The sequence below is a fragment of the Morus notabilis genome, unplaced genomic scaffold (assembly GCF_000414095.1).
Source record: "Morus notabilis unplaced genomic scaffold, ASM41409v2 Scaffold168, whole genome shotgun sequence".
In the NCBI taxonomy this organism is placed as follows: Eukaryota; Viridiplantae; Streptophyta; class Magnoliopsida; order Rosales; family Moraceae; genus Morus; species Morus notabilis.
In genome coordinates this window covers 58,492-69,354 of record NW_010367753.1, presented here as the reverse complement: position 1 = coordinate 69,354, position 10,863 = coordinate 58,492, and the positions used below count along the sequence as shown (strand labels likewise).

Sequence of the window (10,863 nt, the reverse complement as noted above, 5' to 3'; positions counted from 1 at the left end):
TGTCAACGCATAGAAAAAAAATCATCTCAATCAGAATTAAAACGAAAAAGTTATAGCATTTTTAAGAATAGAAAAAATATTTTTCATTAATTTGAGCTCGAGTTTCTGAACTCGAGTTGAAGGAGAAACTTGAACTCGAGTTTAAACTTTAGTTTAAACTTAAAAGAACATGAACTCGAATAAAGTTATAACTCGAGTTGTATTTTTTTGAGTTTTTCACTCAAAAGAACAAGCCCATAATGTTAATTTAAAATTTTCTTATTCTTAAGAACTCATTAGGATTTTATCTTCGGAAATATATATATATATATATATATATATATATATATCTAATGGTCCCGACATCTTGGACACCTCTCCTATTAAAAGCTTTAACATGACTTGGTTACATAAATATGTTTTTCCTTTTTGGTTACGAAGGTCTTGGATCGATTTTTAATGGGTTAGGTTTGACTGACATGGTCAAAACAACGCGTGTCTCGATGAAGCATCATATATAGCAACAAGAAATCATGTGAAACAAGACAAAAACTAACGCATGACCAAATAAACGACATTCTCCTGAAATTACTATCAAATAAAAACCAGCAATCTCCTAAACCCCACAAGAAAGGAGAACTAAACAAATTTACAAAGCAAAGAGGAGTAGCACTGATATAGTGAGATTTATTACTTAACAAAACAGAGAGTACATAATTGAAAACTGCCCATATTATGTGCAAACTCATACTCTTATCCAAATATACACTAGTACATGACATCCATTATAAGCTGATTTAAAAGTCTCAAAACATTCGAAAACGACAATTCACAAAATGCCTATTATATATTATTCACATATTGTTTGCAGCTGCTTTGACTAGTGGCTTGGAAGAGCTCTCACTGATCAAACTACACTCTCCTTGTGGCGACTCTTCACCAAGTCTCGTCAACTTCTCAACAATTTCGTCCGCGGTGGGTCTCAACGCGGGGTCTTCCTCTACGCAAGCTCTCGCAAGGTTGGCCAACGTAACCGCCGCATCAAAAGAATAGTTTTCTCCCAATGCACTGTCCATCCACTCCCGTAACTCCTCTGCATTTTCCGACTCCAGTATGAACTTGATCTTCTCCGAGAGCCGAATCCCGCGTTCTCCTTTCTCATTAGGCCTTATTATAGGCGTTTGGCCCGATAAAACCTCGAGCAAGACAACCCCATATGCGAATATGTCTGTTCCTGTGGAGATTACTCCCTCCGGAGCCAAATAGCCTCGGCTCCAAGATGAAGGATTTGTGGTGCAATTTAGAGGCTCTGAAATCGCGTCGTTTTCTACGCACTTTGCCATGCCGAAATTCCCGATCTTCGCGTTAAATTCCTCGTCTAAGAAAATGTTCCTGCTCTTGATGTTTCTGTGGACATAACAAGGGTCCATTATGTGGTGCATGTACTTCAACGCCATGGCCACGTCAAGGCAGATCTTAAGTCTTTGGCTCCATGTTAGGAAACAATAGCAGGAGGCGATAAACTGGTTTTTGATGGCTAATCCGCCGTGAAGCCAATCTTTCAAGGATCCATTTTTGGCATACTCGAAAACCAGAAATGAATCATGACTACCTTCTTCATTCAAACATGTTCCTGACAGCCTTATTATGTTGGGGTGATGGTGAATCGCGCCGTTGGAGAGCCCGAATTCTATCTTGGGGACGATATCCGGTCTTATCCGTTTTATTGCCAAGTTTTTTCCATTGAGACGGCCGTGGTAAACAGAGCCCTCAATGTGGTTACTAGAGCTGAAACCCTCTGTTGCTTTGCTAAGCTCCTCAAAAGTGTAGGTCTCAGTGAGCGCCTTTCGGGGCGCTGTCGTGCTGACTTGAGCGTCGAGAGTGTCCTGATTAGATCCCTCAAAGGAAGCCTTCTTGTCGCTTGTTGTTCTCACGCTTAGGCTAAGCTGTTGAAGCTCCAAGTCCCCTCCCTTGCAAAGATTCTGCTTCTTCTTCATTTGGATCACCAAGAAAGCCGCCGCCACGGCGATGCTGACCCCAACTAAGATCCCACTTAGCGCAATATACAGCCCGATTCTCCTCATCTTCGATTTCTTCTTTCGTGGACTAATCACCGGGATGCGGGTCGCCGGAAACCCCAAACTCGGCTGGCGGGGTATCGCGAGGGAACTGAGAAGAGGCTTAGTACTAACCGGGACAAGTAGAGATGTAAAAGGTGTCAAGCTTTCTTGATCAGGTCTAAAGGCTCCTGTTAAAGATCTGTTATTGGCAGAGATAATTGCCTCTCTAGTGGTATTGAACTTAATCGCCAAGTTAGAGATTGTATCACCTTGAGTAACCGGATAGGTGAGGAAGAATCTGAATGGTTCAGTTGAAGGACAAGCACATGGAAGTGGAATTACTAACCCAAGTTTATCACTAAGATTCCAAGGTGATACACCGGGATTCTTTTCCTTGATGGCTTCGCTGGAAGTTAAGCCCTCAAGAGATTCAGCAATCCCGGAAAAGCTCTCCCCCTTGACAGTAGTTTTCGCCAACTGTGCCACAAACAATCCGGCGGAGTCACATTTACAGCCGATCGGAATCAGCAAAGGCTGGTCTCTGGGGAGAAACTCCGTCACTGCAGAGAAGCCGTTGGCATCGGCGATGGCGAAGCGGTTGATGCCGAGGTAGGAGCTCAAGTTGGAGAGAGACGAGAAGAATGAATTTGTCCGGAGAATTGCAAAGGTCTCACAGTGACTCAAAATTGATCCATTACTAGTAGTAGTAGTATTGCAGTGAAAGGCAGAGGAGGAATAATATTGATCTGGAGATGAGGATTTGCAGCTTATTATAAGGACAAGTAAAGACATTAAAAGGACAAAAGCTTTCAAGAAGAGCTGATTACTGATCTGATGAGCAGCCATTCCCATAAGCCACCACCACTAGTACTGATCACTTCCACATAGAAAATCAAAATCTCTCTCTATTGATTAAAATATATATATATATGGAGAAAGTTTTGTTATTGGATTTTGGACGGTGGGGATTTTGAATCCATGTAGAAGAATATGATGTCAAATAAAAAATTTTAAGAATATTTTAGCAAAGCTGGTTCTGGACAGGATTCTTGGGGATGACAAAGGGTTTTCTGTATTTATATGTGGGGTGTGTATATTTATTTGTTTTTAGCTCTGGATGCACTTGCCAGTGATTATATATAGATAGTCACCACTCTTCTAACTGGTTGTGAGACTTTGAGAACCTCCTTGGGCTTCAAAGCAGATTATACATGTGTATATGTATATATAGACACGTACCCCATTTGTACTAGTACTTCTTGAATGACACTTTTTTATTTTGTTTTGTTTTATGATGTTTTTAGGAAAAGAAAAATGCACATTAAAAATTTCATGTCTAGAAATATGAAATGGGGTCAAGCGGATTATGTAAGCTACTACGAACTTATTGAGTTTGGGATGATGGTCCAAATTTTGTACTTGAATCTGTAGGAGGTTGTCGATGAAGATATGGTGTGCAATCCAAACACCCAAAAAAATCTTTTCAGGCTGATCTTGTGCACAAATATTTTGAAGAAAGAAGCATGCTTGAGAAAAATGCATAGCAGATTTATTATTAATGCATAGCAGAAAAAAAATATATATATACATCGTTATGAGAAATTTTGAGCAAACATGTGTACCATTATTGCCTATACGGAACGCATGTAATCATTTTGGAAGGAGACAATAATTGAAAGTGAAATCATTTTATTAAGGGCCAGTTTTGTATAAAAATAATGATGTGGATTTGGAAGGTGTAGAATTTGCATGCAGAAAAGAAAGCATCATTGTCCAAATATAGTCGAAGAGACACCAATATTGATGCTCGGTAAAGCACGGGCATGAAAGCAAAGCCTATGGCCTTAGTCAGAATTGATAGGTCAAATAGGGCATGAATAGCCTAAGTTGACAAGCACCAATATCGCAAGAGTAGCCAATCCCTTTCTCTCTTCACGTACTACACGTTGTTAAATCATACAAAAAGGCAATAGCTTATGACCCTTTAAATTTTGGATTCATTTCCAATTTACTTGACCAACTTTTTAAAACTACTGCTTGGTCCCTTGAATTTTTACTCTCTCTCACTTTATCTCTGTTGTTAGAATTTTTGTTAAAGTCAAACGAAAAATGAGAGAGTTAAGTATGATCACTTCTTCATTTATTTTTGACAACAAAAAAAAAAAAAAAAAAAAAAAAAAAAAAAAAAAAAAAACTCACGTGATTGCACTTACTATGTTATCTCTTTTTTCAATCTATTTTTAATAAAAATTCCAACGAAAAAAATTAAATGGGATCAATTTAAACTTCAAAAGACAAAATTAGAATTCTCAAAAGTTTAAGTGATAAACTGAAAATAATCTTAAAATTTAAAGGTATCAGTAAGATTTACCTTGTAAATATGATTATTTTTTTTGTAGTTCAAAAATGAAATATATATATATATAGTGGATTAACAATATGAATAAATTATGGCAATTGTAAAGAAAATAATAAAGGATTAAGACACAAGGCAACCACCTTTAAGTGGAAGACATTGAGAGGCAAGGAAACATCCTAACCTCTCTTAATAGGAAGATCCTTGAGATCTGTGCAAAGAGAGGTCTCCCAATGTTTTTGTAGGAAATCCAACTTGAAAGTAGACTCATAAAGCTTACATTCTTCATCGTCTAATGTTTTCCAACGTTTTTCTTTTTTGTATATTGTGATGAATAATTAATTGCACAGCTACATTGGACTGTCCTTAATTATTTGTTGAAATCCAGTTCAGTGAAGCTTCCCATTTCCTGGCCCCCCCAAAAAAAAAAGGATTTACTAGAAATTCACCATTTGTCCACTTTTAGCAGAAATACCAATTTAATTCTCTCGAAGCTATAAAAGATTTATGTGATATATAATATTATTCTGTGAGATTACAAAGAACTCTACAAAGTAATCGATTTCTTTGCTTTTTGGTTGGCTGATTCATTTGAATGAAACATATGAATGTCTTTTCCTTTTGACGCTAAAGACTAGACAGAAAAAATGTTTTGTACTTTTCTCTTAATAAAGTAAAAAAAAATCCAATTACCAATGAACCGATTTCACCGAAAGTCTAATGTTGAGCTTGACAACGCGCACGTGATGGCACATGACAACCACTAATCACCTCATTAAAAGGAAACTTAGGGACACAAATTTGACTGGGAGTCTAGATCAGCTTGCCTGATATGCTCATGGCAAAGACCAATTACCTCGTCACATTATTATTATATGAAGATAAGGATCATGTCAATTGTAAAATAGTCTTAAAATTTTGTAAGAAAATTTTGCTAAAAATCAATCTGAATTAGCCATTATAAATTTATAGTATTAATCATCTTAAGTCAGTTTGGAATGGCTTAAAATAAGTAACTTTCAGTTTATTTAGTCCAAAAGTTATTTTTAGAGAGGCGTTGGATCAACAAACAAATTGATTGGATTTTTTACTTTTATAAGCTTTTTTTTTCTTTTGAAAATCGTCTCTTTCGTACTTATGAAAAAATTTTCTATCTACATTTTTGACTTTTTATTTGTGAATAACAAATTAAAAAAATTCATGCATATGATAGCCTTACAGTATATTAAGTTTTATAACAATAAAAACTTTTGACTTATTTAACTAAACAAATTCAAAAGTTCTTTTGAAATGCACTATCCAAACAGTAATTACTAAAAGGCTCTGACTTATATTTCTCTACTACTGATTAGAGTAAAAGCATAACTATCTAAACGGATCCTAAATCTACGGTAAAGCATCAAACAATTTTAATCACATTAATTTAATATATGCATTGAATCGTAAGAGGTTGGCTCAATGGTGCTTGGACTTTGTGCCTCAGGAAGCATTAGGTCTAAGGTTCAATTTCCATTTAGGGTCAGTTTAGTTCGCTGATTTGAGTTTTTAATTTGAGTTGAGATGTGACTTTATGTGAGAATTTTTTACTGTAATAAAAAAGTTAGATGTGACTGTTTCTAAGAGTTTTCTACTATAACAAAACTCGAATTCTAAACTCAAATCGGTGAAATGAATAGGGCCTTAATATTGTCAATTCCTTAGGATATGCCCGGGGCCAAAAGCCCGAGATGTACCAAATCCAGGCGAAGAGTGCACTTTACAGGGATCCAGTGACTGAGTCGGGATAAAGACTCGAACACCACGGTTATTCAAAAAATAATAATAATAATATGTGAATTGAACTATTTTATTTCCTTTTCCTCGTATCAAACAGTCTTATTTTGTCGAGGAAATCCTGGTCACGTGCACCAAAGATGGGCAGTGCATTGCTCTCAAGTCTCAAGAAATATTGTGTTGACGATATGTGTGTGGTAGAGGAATACGAATGAATGAATATATTGGTTGATACGACGTATCATGATATTCTCAGGCTTCGTATAATCGCATTCACTGCATATATAAATGCAAATATATACATATACATATATATATATATATGCATGGAAATGCGAAACGAATCTGATGCGGAAGAGAGCAGCAGGATTAAGACATTGTATATATACAATGCACTGCAGGCTTAACGATCAGCAAAACTGGGTGTGTTTAGTACAAGCTTTTTACGTAAGGAATTTCTGTGTCCAAAACGAAAAATCTTTTCAATCTGCGGGATTCGCTTAATTTATTGGTTCAAAAATGCAGACATGAAAATCTTTTATCGTGTTTCAAGTGTTTGAGCAAGATGTGGGCTTCTCGGATTTTGACATTGGTTCTAGTGCAAACAAATATGTTCTTATTACCACGTTGTTACTATGTTAATGCTACTACAATTGGACGTGGGAATTGATCAGCTAATTCTAACGATCGAGCTTAAATAATCGCACATATTTTTTTAAAAAAATAAAATAAAAGGATAAAACGTATTTTTCACTTAACTATAGCACTAGTTTTAGTTTTAATTTGCCCCTACTTCACTAGGGGGAAAAAAAACTATAAAGTGTACCTTTTCTACCTCTTAACCACTTTGATTTGTCAAAAATCAAAATGGCCCATATATTTACGACCTTTTCATGAAAATGCAGCTGCCTGTATTCATGCTTATACCCCTTGCACATTTAATTATTTTTGCAATTTAGAATAAAAACTTCAAAAAACATCTGTAAAACATTCATATATAACACTTGAGTATATTTCACCTATTGTTATCCAGTCGGAGGTCAAGACCGATGTCAGGGGTTTGGACCGATGTTGCGTCAAGGTTGGGACCGATGTGAAGGCCAGATCGAGATTCGGGGCTAGGGTTGTGTTAGTATTGAGTCAGAATCGAGGTCAAAGAAAGTGAGAGAAAAGGCACAACATAAATATAAATTTTGCATATTTAAATTTTCCTCTCTTAATTTCATGAAAAATAAAATCGACCTGCTCTATTTAATTTTTCGCTGAATTTTCTTTAATAATTTTTTTCAGCCCCAATTTTTGGGTTCCAATTTCCAACTAAGAAACATTAATCCCTCAAATTTTATGTTCTTTCCACCTAAAAATATAGGTTCTAAACATGACCTGAAAGGTGAGATGATCTTTCAAGAAAAAGAGAACAACACTCAAAATAGATGACTGGCTACTTTAAAAGAAAGCTGAAAATAAGCATATGCACCGATTAAATGTGATGTAGGATTGACGCAACCATTCTTCCCAAAAAGAGTTGCAAATTGATTGGAGAGGCGCAACCAAATCCTTTAAACATCACCCAGGACCAGACTCGGGAATCCACCCCAAACACTACTCGTTTGGGCCCTTACTTCGAGGAGTCCCTTACGAATCTATGAGCACACCCAACAAATTGGCCCAAACACTTCTTCGAGGCCTAGGCCACGTAAGCCGCCTCCCTAGTTCAAATATGCTCCTGCTCCTGCATCAAAATGAAAATTGTATTCCAACGCCTTTACATATATCACTTAAAAGCTGAATTAGCTTTTATTGCATTTAGAGAGATACAACACTCAAAAATCGTAAATCAAAAACAATCGTTAAAAGTAAAGTACACTCTCGATGCATGTATGTATAGTCTAGAGTATCAAATATAATTCATCAATGGCCTTGAGCCTATACGAACATTCAACTGTTTCTTTGGGCCTCCTCAACGCTATTTCTCAAGAGGGATATTACATGTGCTGGCTCAGCAGCTCCAAACACTGAACTCCCTGCTACAATGCAGTTTGCTCCTGCTGATGCAGCCGCTTCGATGGTTGAGGGCCCTAAACCGCCATCTACCTGCAAAATGAGGTTGACCTTATATCAATGGCATTGATCCATGAAATTTTGCAAATGGAGAGAACTTTACATGTTGAGCTAGGTAGCACCGCCGGTACATAGGTATAAAAGACTAGAAATATATAGAGATTGCGTGCTTCTTAATATGTTCCTTTTATTGTCTTAACAAATTATTCTCTGCATATATGACAGAAAGGAGGAGGTGAGAAGGAAGACTGAAAGGAAAAGGGGAAACTGATTTAAAGGCTGACCAGGAGAATCTGAAGTTGCAAAAAAAGGAAAGGAAGCTAGTAGTTAGTATCGGAATTCGGAAAACAAGGGCAAGGAAAACATCAAAGCTTTTAATTCTAATAAACAAACCGAAGGGCAAGCTAAGTTTCTTTCAAGGGTTTTAATTCCAATAAATGAACCAAGAAGGAAACTTTTGCACAATACTTGTGAAGATTTTACTAGAGGAAAATATGTTTAAATTGTTATATCCAAAATCTCCCTAAATGATTTGAGAAGATCCCAAATGTCACCCAAAAACATTTTGGAGTACAATAACATCCTCACTCCCTATTAGCATACAGCTCTCGTCATCAAAGGCATCGATGACTGACATGGATGGACTTACCTCAATATCAAGAGCAGGGTACTTCTTTCTCAATGTGCGCACCTTCATAGAAGAAGGGAAAAGAACATAATTATGACAGTAAGAAAAAGGGAACCTTGTCATGGAAACTAAAAGATAGAAAATAAAGGAAATAACATAGAAGGAAGAAATGGCACCTTATCCATCATCTCCAGCATGAACTTCTGCCCGCCAAATCCAGGTTCGACAGTCATAACAAGGACCATTTCCACGGGATTTTCTGCTTCAATCTGTATGATGATAAAAATTATCTGGTTACTTGCAAAAAGGAGGTGTCTTTTTGGTAGCATTACAAATAGTAAACAGATACGCACATTACTAATAAACCTTGATTTATCCTGAATCTGGATAAAGTTAGCAATAAAAGTGTGTCTTAAACCAATATTGCAGACAAAGGTAGAAATCGAGAAGGAAACAACAACAACAACAACAAAAAGGCGTACCAGAGGATAAACTTCTTCAATTGGTGTCCCAGGCTTTAAAGCCACACCAGGCTTCATGCCCTTTGACTTTATCCTTTGGACAAGTTCTTGCCAATTCTCTAACCAAATCACAAGGAAACAGGTAAAATCAATAGCCCAAATATATATATATATATATATATAAAACATTTCAACCAAGTGACCAACAACAACATACCTTTAGAAACCTCAACATGGAAAGTGAAACCAGAAGCACCAGCTTTTCCCAAAGGCTCAACATAATCAAGAGGATTTGTAACCATAAGATGACAATCCAAATATGCTCTGTATGTAATAAGAATAAAATTTTCATATATAGTCCAGAAATTGTTAAAATGCCACCACCACAAATTCTCAAACGAAGGAACATAAAAAGAAGATCTTACTTGGAGTGCTTTCGCAAACTCTCAATGACTGGTGCTCCAATTGTAAGATTTGGGACAAAGTGCCTATTCAGGTACAAAACGATGACCATAAGACCCTTTACAGTCGAATGTATAAAACCACAAATCACACACTAATCAGCAATATTGGCAACGAAATGGACCCATAAACTCATTTTCTTATGAATGAATTGTATTTAAAAAAAAAAAAATCAAACGAACACAATGCAAAATCAACGAATAAAACCACAAGGAATTGGAAGCTGAAAATCATGACATCCACTGGACAGCTCCAAACAGCGCATTAAACAAGAATGAAAAGCCATTATTATCATAATCAGGATTAAATAATAAGATCATAAGAACACATGTTACCAAACCCAACTTCGGCAAAAACCAAATAAACAGAAATGATCAAACCCGAATTCCGTGGAGCTAAAACATAAACAGGAACATTACAACATAAGCAAAACATCAAAACCTACCCATCCTGCACCACCAAACGAAAGACATAAATTAGTCGGCTTTATTAAAATTTACGGAAAAAAAACAACGAAATTTACGAAGAAAAGAGTACCATGATGTCCATGTGGAGCCAATCGGCGCCGAAATCGAGCATGCGTTGGGCCTCCGACGCCAAATTGGCGAAGTCCGACGACAGCATCGACGGTGCTATTTTCGCCGCCACCCCCATTCTCCGCCGCCGAACGAAATTTACACCTTTTTTCGGGTGTTTGGTAATCGCGTAATGGATGCTTTTGGCTTGGGTTGGTGGGTTTGTTGAAAATGGCGCCGACTGTGTGGGGGTGAGCTTCTTTTTTTTTTTTTTTTCAGGAATGGAAAATGGGCTGGTATACGGATTAATTTTAAATTTGACCTCTAAAATATATCATCTTACATCGAATCCCTTTTTTTTTTCTTTTTTAAGTTACAATTTTGTTCGGTCAATGAGATGTTAATTTAGGTTCCGTTTATTTTATTGATTTGAGTTTAGAATTTGAGTTTTATTACAGTAAAAAATTCTTAAAAATAATCACATTTAATTTTTTTATTACAGTAAAAAATTCTCACATAAAGTCACATCTCAACTCGAATTAAAAATTCGAATCAACGAATTAAACAG

The 10,863-nt window shown here is 36.4% G+C and overlaps 2 protein-coding genes across 3 annotated transcripts; both read right to left on the bottom strand.

Annotated features, from left to right (window-relative positions):
- Positions 1-833: 833 nt before the first annotated feature.
- On the bottom strand, positions 834-2,885 carry LOC21400608 (protein LYK2). Its single transcript, XM_010113291.1, has one exon. It carries the CDS (start codon positions 2,883-2,885, stop codon positions 834-836), a length of 2,052 nt encoding a protein of 683 aa, XP_010111593.1.
- A 4,987-nt stretch (positions 2,886-7,872) lies between these two features.
- Positions 7,873-10,606, bottom strand: LOC21400607 (ribulose-phosphate 3-epimerase, cytoplasmic isoform). 2 transcript variants are annotated; one of them, XM_024175572.1, is made up of 9 exons: positions 10,318-10,606; positions 10,226-10,230; positions 9,744-9,806; positions 9,536-9,642; positions 9,340-9,437; positions 9,034-9,126; positions 8,879-8,920; positions 8,105-8,262; positions 7,873-7,900 (listed from the first exon to the last, which is right to left on the bottom strand). In XM_024175572.1, the coding sequence occupies exons 1-8, from the start codon at positions 10,432-10,434 to the stop codon at positions 8,107-8,109; spliced, it is 681 nt and encodes a 226-aa protein (XP_024031340.1). In that variant the 5' UTR covers positions 10,435-10,606; the 3' UTR covers positions 7,873-7,900; positions 8,105-8,106. The 2 variants fall into 2 exon arrangements, with proteins under 2 accessions (XP_024031340.1, XP_024031339.1); XM_024175571.1 differs by lacking the exon at positions 7,873-7,900 and having other exon boundaries at positions 7,941-8,262.
- Between the last annotated feature and the right edge of the window lie 257 nt (positions 10,607-10,863).